Raw genomic sequence first — 24254 nt, 5'->3', positions numbered from 1 at the left:
GTATAAGCAGTAGAAAGAGTGAAGTGCTTATGCCGCTGTACAGAACACTGGTGAGACCTCACTTGGAGTATTGTGCGCAGTACTGGAGGCCATATCTCCAGAAGGATATAGATACTCTAGAGAGAGTTCAGAGAAGAGCTACTAAACTAGTACATGGATTGCAGGATAAAACTTACCGGGAAAGGTTGAAGGACCTTAACATGTATAGCTTGGAAGAAAGACGAGACAGAGGGGATATGAGAGAAACTTTTAAATACATAAAGGGAATCAACTCGGTAAAGGAGGAGAGCATATTTAAAAGAAGAAAAACTACCACAAGAGGACACAGTTTTAAATTAGAGGGGCAAAGGTTTAAAAGTAATATAAGGAAGTATTACTTTACTGAGAGAGTAGTGGATGCATGAAATAGCCTTCCTGCAGAAGTGGTAGCTGCAAATACAGTGGAGGAGTTTAAGCATGCATGGGATAGGCATAAGGCTATCCTTCATATAAGATAGGGCCGGGGGCTATCCATAGTATTCAGTATATTGGGCAGACTAGATGGGCCAAATGGTTCTTATCTGCCGACACATTCTATGTTTCTATGTTTCTATCATATGTACTATACAATTGACCCTATACCTATTGTGATTATTGTATATTTATCTGTGACACTTTGTATGCCTCTCCAGTTACACTGAAGAAGGCTTCTCAGCCGAAAACGTTCTTGACTGGAACCGCACTAAAATAAAAGCTTTGCATTGAAACTCAAGTGGAGCACAGGAGTCTTTATATATTGTTCTCAATGGAATGACACAGACTTGGAGGATCATGATGTTAAATATGGATATGTAAATCCTTATCATGCTTGTTATGACTGTCCTACATATGAGACTCTGCAAAGTAATATGATAGAAATAATTACAGGTCTTGTCACAGCAGCAGAGATATGTTATAACTTCACCTGTGATGAGACACTATTGCCTCCCTGCATACAAGCAAAAATGCAGAATAAGACTAAACCAAATATTTGTGATAGAGATTTAGGTAGTTGTAAAAAAGATAGTATCAGGAAAGAATATGCAATGTAATATTACAAAAACAGTACCATCCCTAGACAAACATGTACCTCTACCAACAGGATGGGTATTGGCCTGTGGGAATACTAGTTACACATACATACCGGCCAATATTACAGAGGGACCCTGTACAATAGCTAGGCTGACATTAGCAATGATACCACTATTTCCAGCAATGCAGACACGACATACGAGAGACACTTCCCTACAGTTACCAGAAAATTGTGACTATAATGTGAATCTCCTCTCAAGATAAGAATATATGAGTTTAGGGATGTCTTTGATAGGGGTACCAGGTTTGGCCATATATAACCACAGGACAATATCAAAACTTGCCTGTTTTATGGTAAAACAGATAAATGTCACTAGTGCAATTCTGCAAGATATGCTGCTGGATATACAATCATATAAAAAGGCTATCTTGCAGAATAGGGCAACTATTGACCATTTATTGCTCCAACATGGTATAGGATGCTCAGCGTTCGCAGGGATGTGTTGTTTCAATTTATCAGATCACTCCCGTGGAATAAAAGATAAAATAGGCCAATTAGAAGAGATGATAAAACAATTAAAACAAGATGTTGACCAAGATTAGTGGGACTGGCTTTTTGGCTGGATACCTGACTTTGGTCAAATAAGATATGTTTTAGGAGTGGTACTTGCCGTGGTCGCTGCAACAGTGTGTCTCTGCTGTTGTCTACAGTGTGTGTCCTCCCTTCTTGCCGTATGTAAAAATGTGGCCGAAAGAGGGGTACACTCAACATCCCTCTATACTCCGGTGGAGGTAGAAGAGGCAAACACAACCTCAACAAAGCCTGAGGATTATACTCCTGAAGGGTATATGGAATATCTAAAGGCTTACAAGCAAACAAAAGAAGAGCAGAGAAAGAACCATATAGTATAAGGTAAATATATAAGGTTCTAAGAGGGGATTGATGGAATATAAGTAACTCCATTTTGTCCTTTCAGCAACGTGTATTACATTTGGCCAGAGCACTTACAAAATCTCCCTACCCCCTTTTGGAATGTGAGAAACTTCCTGTGCGGTTTCAAGATACCCATACATTCCTTGGTTTGTAAGTTTGAACAGTCTTCTTACCATATAAGGTCATCTTGGCTCAAGTGCCGGCTGGCCTATGTGTCTATACCTGATTGGTCAAATGCTGTTACTATGAGTCATCTATTATGTTAATGAAGAGCTCATGTGTGATCATACTATAGGTCAAACAAATGCTAACATATGATTGGATGTCAAGGAAGCTCAACCCCCTCTATTATAACTGTTTGCCAACTGTGAAATAAACCAGAATGGATTGGAACTAGACACGTGTTCAGTATTCATCTGATTCATTCTCCCGGTACCGGATAAGATTTAATTCAAGCTGATCACCGAAATCATGTGTCAGGGACACGTTAGGCAGAAGAGTCTATATTGCCTTACAGACGTAGGACTTCCTGCCCGGCCCGTATGTGTGGCCCACGGGCGTGGAGGATACAGCTGGCCAGTCCGAGGACAGTGAGAGCGGCGGTGGGGATTCCGCTTGTGTCTGTACAGAACCGCCGACCCCCAGCATCGGGGGAGCGGCCCGCAGCGCAGCTCCTTCCTCCATCGGCGCCATCTTGGTGAGATCTGGCGCGGGAGTCGGCGTGGCCGTGAAATACCTCGCAATATGAGGTTCCGAGGACATAAAGGTAGACCCGCAGCGGCCCGAACGTCTGACCATGTTGTTCAGGCCAGTAGCATCCGAATCGTTTCTAAATATCTTAGTTATAAGGGCCAAGGGTCCGGGAGCTCTGAAACGTGCGTGTTCACGGCTGCATGCTCAGGCCACGCCCCCACGGAAGCGTTTTCTTCCGATATTGAGATCCTATGACGGATCTCAATAGTGGAAAGGGAAAGCGCAGGTGTGAAAGTAGCCTGTCACAGGTATTTGAGATTGATTTCAGTGATCCAAAGAGCCCTGAGACACAATACCATCCATGAGTTTTACTGAAAAACAAAAAATGATATCTTGGACACTTAAATCCTATTTACATAATAATTTGGAGCGTGGTCTATCATTATTATTAGGTTTCCTTTTTTTTCTCGGTCGTCTTGACACATTATATGTATAATCTCAGGTGCGGCTGTGAGAATGCTTTGTTTTCTCGTGTTTGGGTTTTCTTTCACTTTTTACTTACCCTTGTGTATATTGCTGTTACATAACATACGCCGATTATCATAAAAGATCTGAGGTCCATTTACACGACATGCCTTTTTTTAACATTGCAGTTTTCCATTGTATGGGATATGTTCCAGATTTACTTGTGGCAAATCCGCAGCAATTTACACCGCTAGCCAAGCGGAAGGGATTTTAAGACATCTCATCCACCCGTGTTAAAAAAATAATAAAATAGCAGAATAAGGCTGCTTTCACACTTGCGGTAACCTTTTCCGGCAGGCTGTTCTGGTGGGGGAACAGCCTGCTGGATCCATGCTAACGCTAGCCCACCGTGCCGCCGGAAGTCCACTGCGGCCCCATTCACTATAATGGGGACGGGCCGGAGGTTTGGCCACAGCACGGCAAACATGCCGAGAGGCGGCCGGACAAAAACTACAGAATGCTGCATTTTTTGTCCGGCCTCCTCTCGGGTCGTTTGCTTTGCTGCGGCCAAACCTCCGGCCCGTCCCCATTATAGTGAATGGGGTCGGAGTGGATTTCCTGCGGCACAATGGGCTAGCGTTAGCATGGATCCGGCAGGCTGTTCCCCCGCCAGAACAGCCTGCCGGAAAAGGTTACCGCAAGTGTGAAAGTAGCCTTTTTCTGCTGGCGCATGTGTGAAACGCCATTTTACGCTGTGAATATCCTCCTTTGCAACGCATGGAGAAATCGACTACCTAAAATTTTCCTGTGGGTGACCTCAGCAGAGGTAATCTGCTGAACTCTGCAGCTCTGGTATACCAGGGGGTGCCCGGCAATTACATGATGGTCAGGTGTAGTATTGGCAAGGGCATTGCCACTGCCTTAGGGCTCATGCACACGACCGTGCTGTTTTTTGAGGTCCACAAATTGAGGATCTGCAAAAAACAGATGCTGCCCGTGTGCCTAACGCAATTTGCGGTACGGAACAGGAGGCCCATTATAGAAATGCCTATTCTTGTCCGCAAAACGGACAAGAATAGGACATGCCTCATAATTTGTGTGGGGCCACGGAACGGAGCAACAGATGTGGACAGCACACAGACCCATTGAAATGAATGGCTCCGTATACGAACCTTATACAGAATCAAAATACGCCTGTATGCGGAACGCAAAAAAACGTTTGTGTACATGAGCCCTTAACCTACTACATAGCACACTATGTCTGCCAAAGGCAAGGCAGGAGTGGTTATAAACAGGTGTATCTTCTCACAGACTTGCCTCTGCTCGGTTGCAGAAGTACGGAGCTTTGGAGCAGAGAAGCCAGAAGAAGTTGCTGCAGACCTGCGCTGCCCAACGTCAGAAGACCGCGGTGGTTGTTAAATGGTTTAGTCACTTATTGTGATGTGCGCCTGGACAGGGACGACTGGTTCTTGGTGCTGTGTCCAGGCAACATCCTCTGAGGTCACCATAGGAGGCAAAGGGCTCTGCAGAGAAGTCAACCCAATGTCCGCAGCACATCAGTAACGCTCAGCCAGAGACCTGTAATCAGTTTAATGTATGAAATCCACTACAAATCATATATAAAGAAGCAGGTTCACCAGTGAGAGGAGGAACACTAGGTGGAAATCACAATTCGGATAAAGCTCTCCCTGTCCGATGTTCTAGCGGAAGTAGTTTGGACAGTCATGGGCGACCAGGTTCCAGGCTTCATCAAAGGCAGTGACCACCGGTGGAAGCAGAGGACCTTCCTCGGCTCCGTCCAGGTTCTGTACAAACTGCTGCAAACTGGACATCCCCAGGATCACAGCGTCACCCCGACTTCCCTAGAAATACAGAAGATGTTCTGGAGCAGATTTACTAATCAAAACTGAGCCAGAATTCTGGTGTGCGGGCCGAGCACCTCATTAACGCTACATTCACACGACCGTATGTGTTTTGTGGTCCGCAGAAATACAGTTGACGTCCATGTTGTATCTGTTTTTTTTCTGATCCATTGTAAGAATGGCTATCCTTGTCCGCAAAACAGACAAGAATAGGACATGTTCTATCTTTTTTGCGGGGCCACAGAACGGACAGACTGATGCGGACAACACATGGTGTGCTGTTCGCATTTTTTGCAGACCCATTGAAATGAATGGGCCCGCATCCTATCCGCAAAAAAAATAATAATAATGGAACGGACACAGAAACAATGTACATTTGTGTTCATGAGGCGTTAAGGTGTTTATGCACTTTTTGCTGATCGCTCGACAAGTTGCAACTTAAAGTCCGTCTGTCAGCAGTTTTGTCCCTATGACACTGGCTGACCTGTTCCATGTGCACTTGGCAGCTGAAGACATCTGTGTTGGTCCCATGTTCCTATGTGCCCGCATTGCTGAGAAAAATGATGTTATAATATATGCAAATGAGCCTCTAGGAGCAACGGGGGCGTTACCATTACACCTAGAGGCTCTGCTCTCTCTGCAACTGCTGCGCCCTCTGCACTTTGAGTGACAGGACCAGGCAGTGAAAACGTGATCGCACCTGGCCCAGTTAATCAAAGTGCAGTAGCTGCAGAGAGAGCAGAGCCTCTAGGTGTAATGATAACGCCCCCGTTGCTCCTAGAGGATCATTTGCATAAAAGAAAACATCATTTTTCTCAGCAATGTGGGAATATATGAACATGGGACCAACACAGATGTCTTCAGCTGCCAAGCGCACATGTAACAGGTCAGCCGGTGTCATAGGTACAAAACTGCTGACAGACGGACTTTAAGGGGAAAATTGCATTAACATTTTTGGCGTAAAGCAAGCCAACCACCAGGAGGCATATAGTGAGGGCTGCATTTATTAATACTGGCATTTTACAAGCAATTTTATTGTATAAACAATAGACCACACTGACAAACAATGCATCAGAGTTAGGGCTCAGGCACACAACAGTATGTATTTTGCGCTCTGCAAAAAAAAACGGATCTGCAAAAAATACAGATGACGTCCGTGTGCATTCCATATTTTGCGGAACGGAACAGCCGGCCCCTAATAGAACAGTCGTATCCTGGTCCGTAATGCGGACAATAATAGGACATGTTCTATTTTTTTGTGGAACAGAAATACGGACATGCGGAAACGGAATGCACACGGAGTAACATCCATTTTTTTTTTTTTGCGGACCCATTAAAACGAATGGCTTCGCATACGGTCTGTAAAAAAAGACGAACGGACACGGAAAGAAAATACATTCGTGTGCATGAGCCCTTAAAGGGGTATTCCCATCTCAGACAATGGGGGCATATGGCTATGATATGCCCCCATTGTCTGCTGGGACCCGCACCTACAACGAAAATGGGGCAGGGAGCGCTGTGGCTGGAGCGCCCCAGATTTCACGAGGTCCGTCCACCACCAAGCGCTGCTCCCATAGAAGTTAATGGATGCGCACTACGCATGCGCGGCCCATGCTCCCATTCATTTCTATGGGGGCAGACGGCAATAGCCGAGCGAGCTATTTTCGGTGGCCCCATAGAAATGAATGGAGGGCGGCTGCGCATGCGTAGTGCGCCCTCCGTTCATTTCCCCGCTCCGTTCTCATTGTAGGTGCGGGTGCCAGTGGTGGGACCCGCACCTATCAGACAATGGGCGCATATCCTAGCGATATGCCCCCATTGTCTGAGATGGGAAAACCCCTTTAATAAAAGGGAGTCATTCTGACATTGAAATCTATGGCAGAAAGGCAACTGGCATAAAGTTCAGGTGTATTGTGCACCAGTTCTCTGGCACATATACTGGTAAACCTTGGGTGACCAGTGACGTCGCCCGGGGGGGGGGGGGGGGCCAGAGGGGGCCACGGCCCCCCCTACATAACGCCTTGCCCCCCCAACTAAAATGCCCCCCCAAGTGAGCCCCCGCAGTCGGGCACAGGTGACCTGCCTACATTGTAAAGAAAAAAAATGATGGAAAAGTTTAAAAAAACTTGCATATTTTGGCACAATTAGCGGTACTTTTACCAAAATTTGCAACCTTCTGTACTCCAGAAAACTGATACAGTACAAGATTGAAACCTCTTAGCATTTTTGTGAACTTGCAGTTTTTGGTGTGTTTTGTTTTTTTTTTCTAGCGTTTTTTGCACCTCACACAGTGCAAACATGTGGGGGGGGGGGGGTTTAATGGCATTTTTTGCGTTTTCAAGGCAGATTTTGTGTGTTTTTTTTTTCTTTTTTAATTGCAGCATGGTCTGGGTTTTTGACCCAGTTTCTGGCCTTTTTTCCCCCATAGAAATCTTTTGTCTTTTTGCCTCTTTTAAAAAAGCACCAAGTGCTATTGTGTGTTGGTTCTTTTAAACCATGGGGGTCATTTACGAACAGATATACGACACATTTTGGCGTATATCTGTTGCAGATTGCAGCACAAAGGTTATTTGTGGCGCAATCTGCGTTTTTCCCCCTTTTCTGCCATTCCCCCACACATTGATCTACAGAAGAGGTGATATCAGAGGGGGTATATACTTTGACAAAAAAAAGGCAAGAAAAATATGCACATTCTTAAACACAGCAAAAAAATAAAAAACACAAGATCACTCCTCTGCTGCTGGGAAACCAGGACCTGCCACTATCTCATCTCACTGGGCCCTCTTCATTCACCTATGTCACAAGAAGCTTTGTCCTCTCTACTAAAACACTCTGTGCTGCTGTGACCTCTTACCAGAAGATCATTTGTCAGATTCCTTCCCTCCCCCTCGGTTGCACATACCTGTAGCTTAGAATGGTGGTACATCCAGCGGAGAGCGGCGGACGTCAGGGTGGGCCTGTCCTCGCCGTACGCCTCCTGCAGCGCCCTCTGCACCAGGTCAATCGCTTGGAAGTGATGCTTCTTCCAGTATCTGTAGACACAACAAGCCAGGAGGCCCCGTCACTGACCACCCCTCAAATTCTGTATTACCAGACGCTATATATCTCATGAAGCGGACGATAGATAGTGCAGCAGCGTCCTGTAGACTGACCTCGTCCTGTACAATTCAGCCCAGGCGGTGCCAAAAAATCTGCTGGGCGCCTGCTCGCCATCCTTGTCCTCATATTTGTATCTGCCGGTCAGCAGACCCCCTGAACAGAACAGATAATTATGAGAATCCACAGAGCAAAGACATTACTGACAAAATGTCATCAATATAGACTACGGCAAAATGGCCGCCTCCTGTGACAAGTGAAAGCACACAGCAGTACTAGAGTATACAGTGGAGTACGCACCGGCCAGCGGATTGTAGGCGTAGAAGCGGATTCCGAGTTGGCGCAGGCAGGGGAACAGCTCCGCCTCTACCTGTCTTGTTATGCCGTTGTACATACCCTGGAGGGGAACAGTTCTGTTATATTACCATGACTAGACAAACATCCCATTAAACCCTTTCAGGACCTTCCATTCCTCTGGAGGACCTGACATGTTCTGCACACGCACATAAAATGTGGGAAACAATCTTCCATAATGGGGTCTAATCACTTGGAAATTCCAGGCCCAAAGCCTGAAGCTGCACTACTGAGGCATTCGGATCCGTCAGGTGCAATGCTGTCATGGAGACCTTGTGTGGATCCATATCTCTATCCTGCACCTCTCAGGACATCGATATTGATGCAAATGATCTCCATGGTCTCCATGATGTTGCTGCACCTGACATACATTTATCAAATTGGTGAGGGCACCCACACCTCACCCTCCCCCATAGAGCGGGCACCTGGTATACGGTCGGCAGCACCCAGTTCCTCTCTTTACAGATGCAGTAAATCTTCATCACCTCCCAGGACGTGTAGTTGGACAGACCCAGCTCCTTGAACTTTCCCTAGAAAAGAAAATTGCCATTAAACTAGGCTGCAAACCCTCAATATTCAGGAGTTGAAATGGCGCTATACTAGTTGTCACCTGCACCTATCTCCAGAATGAAGGTGGAGGGTGAGGCAACTGGTAGCCACCACCACCAGTATGAATGGAGAGGTGGCCACACATGTTCATGTATCACTGGTCACCTCAATGGGACTCATGGAGAAAGGTGCTCAGCTAACTCCCAAAGAAGTGAATGGAGAGAGCCCACTTCTGCATTCATACTACACCTGGAGGTGGGGGCTAGCAGCTGCCTCTCCAAGCAGGATGGACCACATTCTGGAGACAGTGGCGAGTCCCAGATGTGGGCCCCACAATTAAATATCTAAGATGGGAATACTTAAAGTATAATTGTGGTCGTGGCTAAGAATTGGACTCGGGCAGGTGTGCCCGTCTCACACCTAACCGACTGAGTTGTGCCTGAGCCGGGTACGAGAGCAGCCTATAAGGGGGCTGCCCTAGAGGAGAAGATTTAGAAAATAAGGGAATGGGCGGGTGGGTTGATGCCCGGAACGCCTGCTGCCAGGTGAGGGAGAGAGGGGCTGATAAAGGCTCAAGCCCCTCCCACAAATGCAGGCTGAGCTTCAGCCTTACTAACTTGTGGTCGTGGCTAAGAATTGTACTCGGGCAGGCGTGCCTGTCTCGAACCTAACCGGCTGAGTTGTGCCTGGAGCCGGGTACGAGAGCAGCCTATAAGGGGGCAAAAAGAAAACCAAGATAGTTAATTCAAGAACTTTATTGACTTATAACACCAGAGACTGAAAAGCTTGCGAAATTTCTACCTGCGGGTTAGGTACAGTACAGACCAAAAGTTTGGACACACCTTCTCATTCAAAGAGTTTTCTTTATTTTCATGACTATGAAGGCATCAAAACTATAAATTAACACATGTGGAATTATATACATAACAAACAAGTGTGAAACAACTGAAAATATGTCATTTTCTAGGTTCTTCAAAGAAGCCACCTTTTGCTTTGATTACTGCTTTGCACACTCTTGGCATTCTCTTGATGAGCTTCAAGAGGTAGTCCCCTGAAATGGTCTTCCAACAGTCTTGAAGGAGTTCCCAGAGATGCTTAGCACTTGTTGGCCCTTTTGCCTTCACTCTGCGGTCCAGCTCACCCCAAACCATCTCGATTGGGTTCAAGTCTGGTGACTGTGGAGGCCAGGTCATCTGGCGCAGCACCCCATCACTCTCCTTCATGGTCAAATAGCCCTTACTTTCAAAGTTTTCCCAATTTTTCGGCTGACTGACTGACCTTCATTTCTTAAAGTAATGATGGCCACTCGTTTTTCTTTACTTAGCTGCTTTTTTCTTGCCATAATACAAATTCTAACAGTCTATTCAGTAGGACTATCAGCTGTGTATCCACCTGACTTCTTCTCAACACAACTGATGGTCCCAACCCCATTTATAAGGCAAGAAATCCCACTTATTAAACCTGACAGGGCACACCTGTGAAGTGAAAACCATTTCAGGGGACTACCTCTTGAAGCTCATCAAGAGAATGCCAAGAGTGTGCAAAGCAGTAATCCAAGCAAAAGGTGGCTACTTTGAAGAACCTAGAATATGACATATTTTCAGTTGTTTCACACTTGTTTGTTATGTATATAATTCCACATGTGTTAATTCATAGTTTTGATGCCTTCAGTGTGAATCTACAATTTTCATAGTCATGAAAATAAAGAAAACTCTTTGAATGAGAAGGTGTGTCCAAACTTTTGGTCTGTACTGTATGTACCTGGTGAAACATGACGAGCGCCATCTTCCCATTCTCCGGATGACATGAGCGGGGACCCCGTGCTTGAAAGCTGCGGATGCAGCTCCAATGCGGAAGGAATGGCCAGATATAGAGCTGGGGTCGAACCCTAAGCCTGAGGCAAGTGTACGGATGTGGCACGTGAATTGCGCAGAGGTGAGAGAGCCATTGAGATGAGGTAGCAGTGGGCTGTGAGGAGGAGCTTCACGGATGGCGTGCATGAGCTGCCTGAAGACTTGTACCGGGCACCAATTATTGCCAGATTGGAAGAATTTAACCTGAACTGGGGGACCTGTTTGGTTTGTCTTAGTGGACACCAACTTAAGCGTATACTGGCCCTGGTTCCACACTAGTTGCTCTTTGGACAGACCGCTGCGCCCCCAGCTGAACTGCAAGTGAATTCACCTGGCCTAAGGAATCCGTAGAAGCCCAGGTACATAGCAGCTTTGATGATTAAGCTGGAGAAGGGCCCAAAAGGGTCGCCTTTCAGGGCTGATGACATCTTCCGGAACATCTCACCTGTGACCGCCTGTCTACGGGACGGGGGATTGACCCTACCTTTCTGGACCCCACGCAAGGTGGCCTTGACCGCATGCGCTGAAAAAACGGAGCCCCCTCCCGGGTTGTGGAGCATGGTGTGGTGTTGGACGCCCGCAAGGTACAACCTGATGGTGCTATGCGAGAGATGTAAATGGTGATGACAATGGGCGATAAAGGCCATGATGTACGTGATGTCCGCTAGCCCGCCCTGTGGGTGCAGATTGGAAAAATCCTAGTAGGTCCTCAGGCCTGATTGGTAGTTTCTGGATGTATTAGGGGCGAGGGACTGCTGTGCCAGGCCCCTTGCTGAGGAGACAAGGGCACTTAGCCCATGGTCAGGGAACTGAATGTCGGGGTGGGACATCTGAGCGGATCGCTTCGGGCATGACCTGAAAAAAGAGGGGGAAATTAAACCGAGATAATGCGTCACCCGCGACCCGGAATGTGGCTGCAGTGCAAATGGAAATTGTGAGACAGGGCAAGCCAGACCAGCTGGCGCAAAAGGGACATTATTTTTTGGGACTTTGCCCTACCCTTAGTTAATATGTCAACTAGAGCCTGATTGTCAGTGACAAACATTACCGGCGTGTTGGCCCAGTGATGACCCCAGGCCTGAGCGGCTGTGACAATGGGGTATAATTCCAACAGGGAGGAGGTGCAGATGGATTCGGCATCCTCCAGGACAGACGTGGGCCAACGGTCAACCAGCCAATGGTGACCCCAAATTGCTGCGTAACCGCAGGATGCGGCGGCATCCGAAAAGATAGTAGGGAAGGAGGGCGACCATGGAGGGACGAAGAGGGAGATGCCGTTCCACCGGGAGAGGAACAACTCCCACATGGCCAGGTCTGCCATTGCATGGCCGTCCAAATGGATGACGCTGTCCTGGTCGGGTGCCGAGGGAAGAACCTGGAGTAGTCTCGACACGAACGTTCTGCCCTGGGGCATGATCCTAGAGGCGAAATTAAGCCGGCCCAGAAGAGATTGTAACTCGACCTTTGTGAGGTACCCGGAGGAGGCAGCGTGGGAAATGACCTCTCGGCACTGGGCGAATTTCTCTTCCGGGAGGCTGGCTTGCAGGCTGACGGAATCTAGGATGATGCCCAGGAACGAGACCCTAGTGGCGGGACCCTCAGTCTTGGCCTAGGCGACCGGAACCTCTAGACTGGCGAACATCTCAAGGAGGGTGGCGAGAATGCCAGATCCGCCCTGCGGGCCCTCAACGATCAGAAAGTCATCTAGGTAATGGATGACCGTCTGCAGCCCGCCGTGATAGACCAAGATCCAGTGTAGCGCCTTGGCGAACTGGTCGAACAACCAGGGGCTACTTTTAGAGCCGAAAGTGAGCCTGTTGACGAAGTCATATTGGCCGGCCCACTCGATGCCATAGTACTGCCACAACTGAGGTTGGATGGGGAGGAGCTTGAAAGCATCGGCAAAGTCCGCCTTTGCCAACCAAGCGCCTTTGCCATGCAACAAAATGGCTCGTATGGCGTCGTCTATGGAGGAATACTTAATGGCGAACTCTTCTGAAGGAATGAGAGAATTAAGGCTAGGAATGAGAAACAGAAACATGAGGGGCGGACAGGTCATAGATCAACCTTTTTTTATTAGTGTTTTTTTTTGGACACCAGGCCGATAGGGTTGACGCGCCATGACAGAAAGGGAATGAATGGAAAAGGACCTATGAGGAAACTTTTCTCTACCTCAGACCGAATTAATTCGCTTGTTGCTGTTGGGTCCCTGGTGGCTGATAGAAGATTCCTGCCCTCCCAAGGGACCTGCGGTAGTGCAATGAGCCCGGTGTGGAACCCCTCCGAGAAGCCTGTCAACAGGAACGCCATGAAGTTCTGATCATGGTGGTCCCGAAGGAGAGCCGTCAAGAGGTCCACATTAATGTTGGCTAGTCAGGATCCTTTAGCCGCCTTCTTGGGACAGGAGGAACGAGGGTGGGCCCTAAAACACAAGGAGAAAACATGGAGAGATCTGCAACTGCCATAGGAGCAACCACCTGAATTGAAGTTATTGCAGATCTGGCTCCTTCCTAAGTAGAAGATGGGCCGGCCGAGCTTGTCAGTGGAGGGGTTAGTCTGCTGGGACCCGGAGGACCCCGGGAGAGCCCTGTCCTGAGCGGTGTGGGTGGCATTTGGGCACCATTCAGAGGTATGAAAGATGGATTGGCACATCGCGCAGGTGGGTGCCCTGAGGCCCGCGAATTGACGGCAGAAAAGTTCTGTGTCAAAGGAGGCCTAGCTGGTGACATACTGAAACTGCGCCAAAGCTGCTGCCGCTTTTGCCGAGAAAGAACGATGGTAGTCGTAGAAGGCTGAACCTCCATACTTGTGACCCAGGTCAGTGACCAGGTACAAGTAGCTGTCCAACTCTTCTCTTCTCTCCGGCTGTGCGGTGCAGACAATGTCCCTAAAGAGGCTAAATGCCAGGACAAACTCCGGAATAGATCATTTGCGGTTAAGCCGAGAGTCCTTGGCCCTGAGGACTACGGACACATCGCCACAATTGATTACCCTGTTTTCGGGAACATCCTGGGCGGCAATGAGAACCGACACCAGATTAACGTCTTTCCCTGCCAGAATGTCTCTCTTGAGATTGTCACAGATGAAATGCGAGGGGGCCACCTGGGAAATAGGCCTGGGCGTACCTGGTGTCAGCCAAACCGAAGTGGAAGGTGTGGTCAGTGGGACGGGTGCAGGGGGCGCCACGGATGGCCGGGACTCCAGCTCCGATACTCTTGCCCAGACGTCAGCCACCGAGTCGACCAATGAGTTCAAGGTGGATTGTAGCTGCACCAGTGAGAGCTGAATAGCTGAATGGCCCGGTTGAACCACGGAAGTGTTTGGGCTGACCATGAGGAGCTTGTATAGCTCTGCCTTTCTGGCGGAGGCTGGATGCGGGATGCCTCTTCTGTTAAGCTCCGCCAGTAACTTTGGAATGGTCCAACTCCTTATAGACGATGGACCGGCTTGGCCTGAAACAACCGTTTCAGAGACAGAAAGGCTGTCATCTATATCCGAGGCCCAACATAGTTGATCTGTTGAAACATAAATTGCGTGACAAATAACAAAAACACGGACTAGCAGAAAACCTGACCTGGCCAGATAGATGAAGAATCAAATTAACTGTGAACATCGACCTGTACAGGACTGACTGGAACCTGGGAATAGGATAAAACCTGGAAAACAACAAAAGGGGAACAGGCGAAAACTTGAGAGTGCAGAATGAAGGATGACCCCAGACCTGTTTGAGCCAGGCGGACTGGCCAGGATGGGGCGCACCCCTGGAGTCAAATAAACTATCCGAGCGTATCAGATTGGTCATTGACAGAAGGAGGCCACCTGAGCGTACCAGGCGCGTGATGGCGCGTTGCCATGAGACAGAAGCTGCGCTTAGCAGCGGCCTGCGAAGGGCGGAAGACATTTACATAGCGGACCTGTGAGTCCGGTGGAAAAAGACCGTTGAAGAAAACCTGAGGAACAGGCGGAAGAGTGGCCCCGTAGACAGTGCAAGAACAGACAAGACGACTGTCAGTAGGCTGAAAGGTGCGAGGAGACCCACGTATCAAATGAAGGAAAAAAAGGCAAGGAGGACCTCGGCGTACCAGGAACGAACTGTGCCCTGGGAGAACCAGGGGTCGACACTGTGACAAACAAAACAACCGACCGTGCCCTGATAAACAATCAAGGAACTAAAAAGTGGCTACGGACACAAAGACAGCAGTGACCTGGGCGTACCAGGCAGACGATAACAGGCATGGGCGCAACCAGGTGGAGAAAACATTAGAAAAAGTGGCAGGGCGAATCCTGCAAAAGGGAGACCACCTGAGCATATCAGGGAGTATGGTGTTTTTTATTTTATTTTTTAATTTTTTATGTTTTATGCACCTGGCGTGCGATTGCTCCTAAGAGCATACAGCATGCCCTGCCGCACCCCGCCTGGGAAGTCAGCAGGCGGAACCCCAGGGCATAACCCAGCCTGAACCTTACCCTTTACATGTGATAGGTGTTGAAAATGAACCCAGGCGGGAGACAGAGGAATAATGGCCTGTGATACATTGCTTAAATGGCAAGAGCCCATGACAATAGAACTTATTGTTGGGGGGGGCTGGACGAACGGCATGCCCAGCGCCGCCCCCCCTGGCGTCCAGTATGCGCAGCAGGCGCCCGAAGCGATGTCCGGGAGCCTGAGCTGCATAACCCCTGCAGGAGGGCGCGAGTCCCAATCAGCCACCGGCCCAAGAACTGCCGGTAATGGATGTGGGGGGCGGAACCCAGGCCGTTAGAATATACCATCGGATCTGAGTTTTCACGATCTCAGTGAGATCGTGAAAACTCAGATCCGATGGTATATTCTAACCCCCAGGCATTCCCATGGTGACGGGACGCTTGCCTGGGGGTTAGAATATACAGGGCCCCACAGCTCAAAGGATTATACATTTATTAACTGTAATCTGTAGGTCTCACGATTAACCCCCACTCTGCCGGTCCACACCAGTAGCCATACACAAGCCGTCCCCAGTCACAGCCATCACCTACCCTCGGACGACAAACAGGTAGGTAAGTATATGCACACGGCACCTTATACGTGTCGTAGATGGAGCTCTGGCAGCGGCTCATTTTCGGGCGGGTGAGTGGAGCGGACAACTCGCCGTTCAGCATTTCAGACATCTTACCGGGTGACAGCCAAACACGAACCAGGAACTGGGCGGAGACTGCGCCCGTACTCCAATAGAGTGGGCGTGGTGTCGGGAGACCACGCCCGCCTCCTTAGTATGCGCCGCCCACATTCTTACCACTAGTCGCCGGTTGCTTTACCATGCCCTGCCCACTTTATAATTTGGCCCCGCCCATTAGGCGCTTCTGCGCGAGCGGCTCCGCCTCATGTGTATATCCGCCCACCTGCGGTCAGCTCACCGAGTTGAAGTTGTCGCCCCTGAGGAAGCCAGAGAGTGAAACCCGGGTCGGGCAGGAACGTTATTGATTTTATCATTGTGATATTCCTGTTGTCTACCATTGTCTGTGAGTAGAATAAAACCTTTTTATATTAACAACTAAGAGGGTACTTCACTATATGCCGGTTATCTAACCCTGCAGAGGAGGCGGTCTGAGGAGGATCGAACCCTTTGAGAGAGGAGGATAGAGGCTAAATACCCTGATTCATTCACCTGTGTATCGGAAGACAAAATCTCAAGCAGCGCGGTTTCAAACTTTTACCATATGACTTTCCAGTGTGAATTACCCACCACACTACACCGGAACCAGCAGCGCAAGTAACTGTCCGTGTTTTGGGATACCTTACTCTCAGCTCCGGTAACAGCAGGCAGTGCGGGCGGCGCTCACTCACTGATGTCACGCGCCTGCGCCGCCTAGTGGGAGGAGCAGGCACGTGACATCAGTGAGTGAGCGCCGCTCGCACTGCCTGCTGTTACCGGAGCTGAGAGTAAGGTATCCAAGTAAAGAGATGAGCGATGATTAAAGGATCTGTGGATGGCACTGTTTAGGGGAGGGGGATGTTCCTAAAGTGTATGTGATAGCAGGAGGGGGGCGTGTTTAAGTGTGGAGAGCACCTATTGGTTGAGGTGCAGAAGCTGGTGCAGGAGGAGCTCAATGCATTGTGGGTAGTGACAGCAGGCTGGATTAGCCTCAGGGTGAGGGCAGTGGCGGCCATCTTAACTGAATAAGGAAATTGCAGTTTTGTGCAAACTGGTTGCTAAGGGCTGGATCTTATTAAATATGGGGTAAGTAAGTCTAATAGTTAGTGATTCTGGAATATCAGGGCAATAGTAACTACATATATGAAAATTGAAATTAGGGTCCAAAGGTGACAGTTATCCTTTAAGTGCATTACCTCCAGGTACAGGTCCTGGCAGGCTGCCAGTGTCTCCTCCAGTGGGGTATTGTGGTGAGGGATGTGCAGGTAGAACAGGTGGACACTGGAGGTCTTCAGTCTCTTCAGTGAAGCTTCTAGCTGCTGACGCACGCTCTCCGGTTTTAGGTTTTTATTTCCTTCCAGTGGATTGGCTTTAGTCGCTATCTTCACTGGCAGAAAATTACAAAATCTAAGTCAAGGGTTGTACACTTTGGACCATCAACACCTGCGCCCCCCGGTCAGCAAACAAAACCACAATAATCAATTTTATCTCCCTCCTGGATACCCGCCCCCTCTCCAAACCGGATCCCTACGTTAACCCCTAAATGCCTAAGCAAAACGGGCACCAGGGGAAGATAATACAAAAAGGGGGATAAGAAAAGGGGGGGGGGGGGGGACCACCAGTCCCTGCCCACCCTCCCTAAGCCGTCGGGTGGCCACCAGACTAAATGGCTGAAAACAAGCCAATACTCCCTGGCTACAGAGAACCTGACCTATAAGTGTCCTTTCCCTTACGTCCTAAAAGCAGCACAAGTGGGGAGTTCTCCGCTGTGAAACTGGTAGGACAGGTGGAATTTTTATTGATAAAAATTACTACCAAGCTAATTAAACAATTAACCCACCCCTATAAAGGGACGCCCGCTCTTCAACCAGTGCTTTTTTCTCTGTCCTGTGGACTTAGGACAGGTTCAGGCGGCCTGCCTGTTACCTTATTGATTTTCAGTTGCTGCCAAGACTTGGCCCTTTTTGGCCCATTTTTTATATTTTCGGCCGGGATGTGGCCTCTGCCTCCTCAGTCGGATGGAGCACGGCTCCCTCTTTTCCCTGGCGAGATCCCACTCTTGTGGGCACGGCCCAGCACTTCAGCGCTGTTGCGGCATGTTGTCCGCGGTCCCGGCTGCTACGCTCGCGCTGAGTTTGTTCGGCGTTCGCGCGCATGCGCGCCATAACCGGCGCGAGTCATCGGGAGGGTCTGTCAGGTATATAAGCACAGCAAACGCTAGACTCTCCTTCTCTGCCTGCAGTGAGTTGTTCATTACTATAGTACTTTCTCTTCAAGTTGTTTTGCAGATGGCGTCTCCCAATGGCGACCAGCATGGGAAATCCTCCCATAAACAGAAGCACCTAACTTGTGCCAGCTGTGAGATGCCGATGCCGGACTCCTATGAATATAATAGGTGTCCTTTATGCCGTCTTCCCCCGACGCAACCCACTATGGGTGACATGTTCGGTTGGATGAAAGAATTTATGGGGAATCCATTATGGAGATCAAAAGTGCCCTTTCTTCTAAAAGGGCCAGAGTTTCATCGCCAGGTCCTGTACCAATGGCGGAAGACGCAATTTCGATAGAAGACCGTTCCTCCTCTTCGGATGAAGATGATGCCACTTACCTTTTTCCTGCCGAGAAGACGCAAAGACTTCTACGCTCCATCTGATCAAGGGATCATGATGTTGAGCAAGGGGAAGCTCCACCGTCCACCTCTAGGGGGCCAAGGGCTTTTAAAGTGGATGGAAATTTAAGGAAACTAATGCTAACAGAATGGAAGCATCCTGAAAAAGGTCCGGTTCTCACTAAGAGATTTAAGCTGATGTTTCCTCTCCAGGAATCGGAATCAGAACTGTGGGTACCGCCTCCGAAGGTCGATATGGCAATCTCCAAGTTGTCTAAAAGGACCTTACTTCCTTCTGATGACGGAAGCAACCTTCAGGATCCATTAGATTGTAGGGCCAAGTGCACTCTGAGGTGCAGCTATTCCACAGCTGCAGCCTCTGCTTCAGTTGCAGTTGCTTCCTCAGAGGTCGCAGAGTTTGTTCGGTCCCGCATTCTCAGAATCCAGTCGGGCCTGGAATCTGGAGTCTCCAGAACGGACGTACTAGATCAATTCAAAACCTTGCTCCTAGGAACGGACTTTTTGTGTGACGCTTCCACAAAGCACCTGAAGTTAGCCGCCAAAGGTATGGCTCTTTCATCCGCCAGTCGTGGCTCCTATGGCTGCGTCCCTGGGTTGCCGATAACGCCTCCAAATTTAATCTGTGTGACTTACCATATGAACCAGGAAGACTCTTTGGTTCAGAGTTGGATAAATTAATGGAGAGCCTTGTGGATAAAAAGGTGAAGTCCCTCCCCCAACAATCTTTTTGGGGCCGGAGTAGGGCCAGAAGTTCAAGAACCCAGGGCCCCTCCAGGTCTCAGAGACGTTAAGAGTCATCCAGACGCGGACGGGGTCACGGCCGTGAAAAAGACCGTAAAGCGGATCTATGACTCTCCCGCTTATCCTCCCCTATCCCCTCCAGATCGTCTGTGCGTTACTCAAAATTTCAGTTTCCCTCCGGTTGGAGGTTGCCTAAGTTTGTTTCAGCAGGCCTGGCTGCGAAACATTCTGGACCAGTGGGTCCTAGAAATAATTATGTTTGTGTACAAAATCGATTTTCTGTCCCCTCCCCGAGAAAAGTTTGTTCTAACCAAAACTCTAAACCAGACCAAACAGTCTATCTTAGAGGATTCGGTCCGCCTTTATGTACAAAAAAGGGCCCTAGAGGAAGTCCCTCCTCACGAACAGGGGCTGGGAGTATACTCCCCCGTTTTTCTAGTCCCGAAGCCGTTGGGCGTTGGCGCATGATCATAGACCTGCGTTGCCTAAATCGGTTTATAAGACCAAAGCGCTTCAGAATGGAGACCATTCGATCACTTATCAGCATCCTAAACCCTGGCGATCTAATGATCACCTTAGATCTGAAGGATGCTTACCTTCACATCCCCATTCACCCAGCTCACAGGAGGTTTTTAAGAGTTGCGGTCTCCATAAGAGGGATGGTAAAACATTACTAATTTGCTGTGCTGCCTTTTGGCATTTCTTCCGCTCCCCACACTTTCACAAAAGTTGTGGCTCCGGTTGTCGCCCAACTCAGGCTTCAAGGGCTAGAGATCGTGCCATACCTAGACGACTGGCTTCTTAAAGCCGCTACTCTAGACGTTCTTTTATCTCATCTTCAGCTGGCTCTTCAGTCTCTCCAGCGCTTGGGCTGGCTCATAAATTGGGAAAAATCGGAGATCGTTCCATCTACTTCCAGGATGTTCCTGGGTTTTATTGTGGACTCCAAACGGATGATTCTTTCCCTTTCTCCAGAGAGGAGGGATCGAGTGATAAGAGCCGCACAGTTCCTCATGACACCCCGGCGGGTGTCCATCAGAACTCTCATGAAGATGTTAGGCCACATGTCAGCATCTGCAGAAGCAGTTCCTTGGGCCCTATGGCACCTACGCCCACTTCAGGAAGAAGTGTTAGCAGTCTGGAATCGCAACCCCAAGGGGTTGGACAAGACGCACTCCCTGTCTACCGAAGTCCGCTCCTCCCTCAGGTGGTGAAGGAACCTTGATTTAACCTCGTTGGATCACGTTGACCACAGACGCTTCCCTTGGGGAGCCCATCTGGAGGAGAATCCAGTACAAGGTACCTGGAGTCAGCAGGATAGGCTTCTCTCATCCAATCTGAGAGAATTGAGAGCAGTTTGTCTCGCTCTCTACCACTTTGCTCCTCTTATCCACGGAAAGGCGGTAAGAGTCCGCTCGGACAATACGACGTAGTCGCTTACATCAACAGACAGGGAGGCACAAGATCTCAACCTCTCCTCCAGGAAGTTGGTCTAATTATTGCTTGGGCAGAAACCAGTCTATCCCACCTTTCGGCTGTTCACATCAGAGGGAATCTCAACATAGTTGCAGATCGGCTGAGTCGGAGTCTGCCAGTTCCAGGCAAATGGTCATTGAACAGAGATGTTTTCACCCAGATCACTCTCCGTTGGGGTACTCCAGAGATCGACATGATGGCGACCCGCTTGAACGCCAAGGTGGACAGATTCTGCTCCCTCTACAAGGAGTACAATCCTCTAGCGATAGACTCTCTGTCCATAACATGGAGGTTCAGGCTGGCTTACGTATGCCCTCCAATTTCCATGATACCAAGGGTATTGACAAAAATCAAGCAAGACCAAACCCCGCTCATTGCGATAATACCATTCTGGCCGAAGAGGTCTTGGTTCACTCAGCTCATGAAGATGAGTCAGGGCACATATTGGAGACTTCCCCTAACGCAGGACCTTGTGTATCAGGACACAGGTCCCTGCCTAGATCTGAGGAAACTCAATCTACTAGAAGCTAGAGGGCTTTCTGTGGAGGTCTTAAGAACCTTTTCACACTCCAGGGCGGAGTCTACAAACAAAGCTTACTCAAGGATATACAAGATCTTCCTTCAGTGGTGTGCTGATAAAGAGGTTGTACCCTCAGATCCTCCTCTTTCAGCTATTCTACAGTTTCTGCAGGACGGCCTGGACAAGGGTCTAAGCCCGTCAACGCTCAAAGTTCATACCAGTGCGCTTTCTGCCTTTTTAAGCAGACCTTTATCACAAGACCCCCCACTCAGGAGGAGCCGAAAGATTAAAACCTAGAATCCTGAGACCTATCCCTGAATGTGATTTATCTGTGGTTCTGAAGGGGCTATTGTAGCGGAGAGGCCGTATAATCCACAATAACTACGCTGGTAGACAGGAACAGCATACAATAATCCAGGTAGCCTTACGATAATCCCTTATTCCCAAGAACTAGACGACACATAGCTTGGGAGTCAACTCAATTTATTTAGGCATAGCACACCTACTTTAAACCCCCCCCCCCACAGCCTAATTTACATACAATAGGGTACATAGATGACTATAGTACAAGGAAGGGTGGGGCCAGACAATAGCAAGGGCTGATGGGAGATTGAGGAGGGACAGAGCAGCTAGTTTAAACTGGTCTCCCAGTGTCCCTGAGACAACACCCTGCTAGGGAAACAATGGGACAGGAAAAAGGGGGAGGAGAAGAGGTACAGAAAAGCAATGCATTTAATATAGTGAACATTTAACACACTGAGCCGTACAGACAGCCTAACAAAAGGGAAATAACAATGTAGCCAGAGTATCCATTCTGCTACACAAACCATACAGGCAATAACATAACAGTAAGAGCAAGATATATACAATGACATTCTGTAAGTGGCTAGGTTTGCCACAGCTATCCTCTCCCCCCTTTGAACCCTTAGAAAATGTGGACCTTAGATTTTTATCTTTGAAGGTCACATTTCTACTGGCCATAACTTCGGCCAAGAGGATTGGAGAACTTCAGGCCTTGGCGGCCGCTGAGCCTTATACCCTCTTCCTCCAGGACAGAGTTCTGTTGAGGTTTCTACCGACCTTTGTCCCTAAGGTACCATCATTTAGAAATACTAATCAGACCATCACTTTACCGGTTTTATGTCCCTCTCCCTAATCTCCGGAGGAAAAAGCCCTCCATTTCTAGGACATTTCAAGAAATCTCAGAATCTACCTGAACAGAACTGCGGACTTCAGAAGATCCGAACACCTCCTGCTGTCCTTGTCGGGGAAAAACAAAGGCCTCCAAACCCTCTTTGAGTAGATGGGTAAAAGAGGCAATCCATGAAGCTTTTCTAGCTCAGGGGTTGTCTCCTCCATCCTTTGTCACTGCCCACTCTATGTGGAGAAAAGATTGGTTCCGCTAGAACAAATCTGTGCTGCAGCCTCTTGGAGCTCCCGCAGCACCTTTAATGAAGCATTACTGCCTAAATTCTAGGCGCTCTGAGGGTGTGGCATTTGGACGTACCATTCTCAGTGCCGCCCACTCATAAAAAAAAGAAAAAAAAAAAACGGGGAACCCTCCCAATTTGTCTGTTGCTCCTTGCTAGGTCCCCACTTGTGCTGCTGGTTAGGACGTAAGGGAAGCGTTAATTTTAACATAAATTTATTTTCACTTAGTCATCACAACAGCACACAAATTTCCCACCCTATTTTTGTTTTGTGTACTTGCTGATAAAGCACTGGTAGAGGGGCGGGCGTCCCTTGATAGGGGGTGGGTTAATTGTTTAATTAGCTTGGTAGTAAAATTTTTATCAATAAAAATTCCACCTGTCCTACCAGTTTCATAGGGGAGAACTCCCCACTTGTGCTGCTGTTAGGACTAAGGGAAAACAAATTTACGTTAAAATTAACGCTTCACACAGGATAAGCTCAGAAGGAATGGTGATTAATGCGCTGATTACACCTTGTAGGGGGGGAGAAATGATCGTTAATATGATTATTCATCCCCTGTGCAGTTTGCATATTGTCCACAGCACATTAATTGTTGGCTAATCACTGCGGTGTTTAAGCAAGTCAATGATCAGCCAAACATTTGTTCCCAATCATCGGCCCATGTACAGGTGATTGCTATCTAGTACTAGCTTTTCACTCGCTCGACCATTTCAGCCGGGGAAAGGATGACTGTAGGACAGGTAAATTCGGCCTATGGAGAGGCCGGCTGTAGTAACCTTCAATGGAATGAGTCGCAAGAGGTTGGAAACTGGAAGCCTCCCTGATCCCCATGATGACTACTTTATGTCTCATATCTCCAGTGCTGAGAACTGGAAACCCTGGCGTCTCAAGCCTTGTTCACACACTTACAGTGAGTTGTGTGCAGCTCCAGAAATTGACTCTGCTTACCTCCGGCACCGAGCCCCATCTCCCCCAGTATCCGCTCACTTTCTCCGCCAGCATAAAAGTGTGCGGTGTCCACCTCGTCGTATCCGCGCCTTAGGAACTCCTGCATCACCTGGTCACTTGTTTTGGCATCCATGCGATTCCCGAATTCCATTGCACCCAGCACGGTGCGGGGGAGCCCCTGTCGCAGCATGGTGAGAGTAGAAAGAGAGGTGAGAATGAAGGAAAACGACCAACAAGCAGACAAGCCACCCACAGCACTGGCCAACATAAAGTCAAGTGAACCTGTCACATATTAACTTAACATGGCGGCCGGCCAAAAAATATGTGAAATGAGCACAGAGATAAGCAGCCATGCAGAACCTGAATGACACCCTGAGCCCCTCACCCCAATCACTGACCAACATCCTGATCCTATCACCCCAATCACTGAGCTCCTCACCCCAATCACACAGAGACACCCTGAGCTCCTCACCCCAATCACTGGACAACATCCTGACACCCTGAGCCCCTCACCCCAA

General features: G+C 48.7%; 1 protein-coding gene across 2 annotated transcripts in view; it reads right to left on the bottom strand.

Moving 5' to 3' along the window:
* Nucleotides 1-4717: 4717 nt before the first annotated feature.
* LOC120994228 (aflatoxin B1 aldehyde reductase member 2-like) overlaps nt 4718-24254 on the bottom strand; it is a 99681-nt gene continuing 80144 nt past the window's right edge. The window contains exons 1-7 of one of the 2 annotated variants that reach the window (XM_040422678.1): nt 23737-24009; nt 17185-17375; nt 8880-8984; nt 8401-8497; nt 8157-8256; nt 7907-8036; nt 4718-5004 (exon numbers count right to left, since the gene is read on the bottom strand). In XM_040422678.1, the coding sequence (XP_040278612.1) occupies nt 4843-5004; nt 7907-8036; nt 8157-8256; nt 8401-8497; nt 8880-8984; nt 17185-17375; nt 23737-24004 (1053 nt within the window). In that variant the 5' untranslated portion in view covers nt 24005-24009 and the 3' untranslated portion in view covers nt 4718-4842. Of the gene's footprint in view, nt 5005-7906; nt 8037-8156; nt 8257-8400; nt 8498-8879; nt 8985-17184; nt 17376-23736; nt 24010-24254 lie in introns of those variants that run through there. The other variant, XM_040422683.1, reaches the window with a different exon arrangement.

The sequence above is a fragment of the Bufo bufo genome, chromosome 1 (assembly GCF_905171765.1).
Source record: "Bufo bufo chromosome 1, aBufBuf1.1, whole genome shotgun sequence".
Taxonomy (NCBI): domain Eukaryota; kingdom Metazoa; phylum Chordata; class Amphibia; order Anura; family Bufonidae; genus Bufo; species Bufo bufo.
Note: the sequence above shows the minus strand (reverse complement) of the source record. Positions and strands in the feature narration are given on the sequence as shown.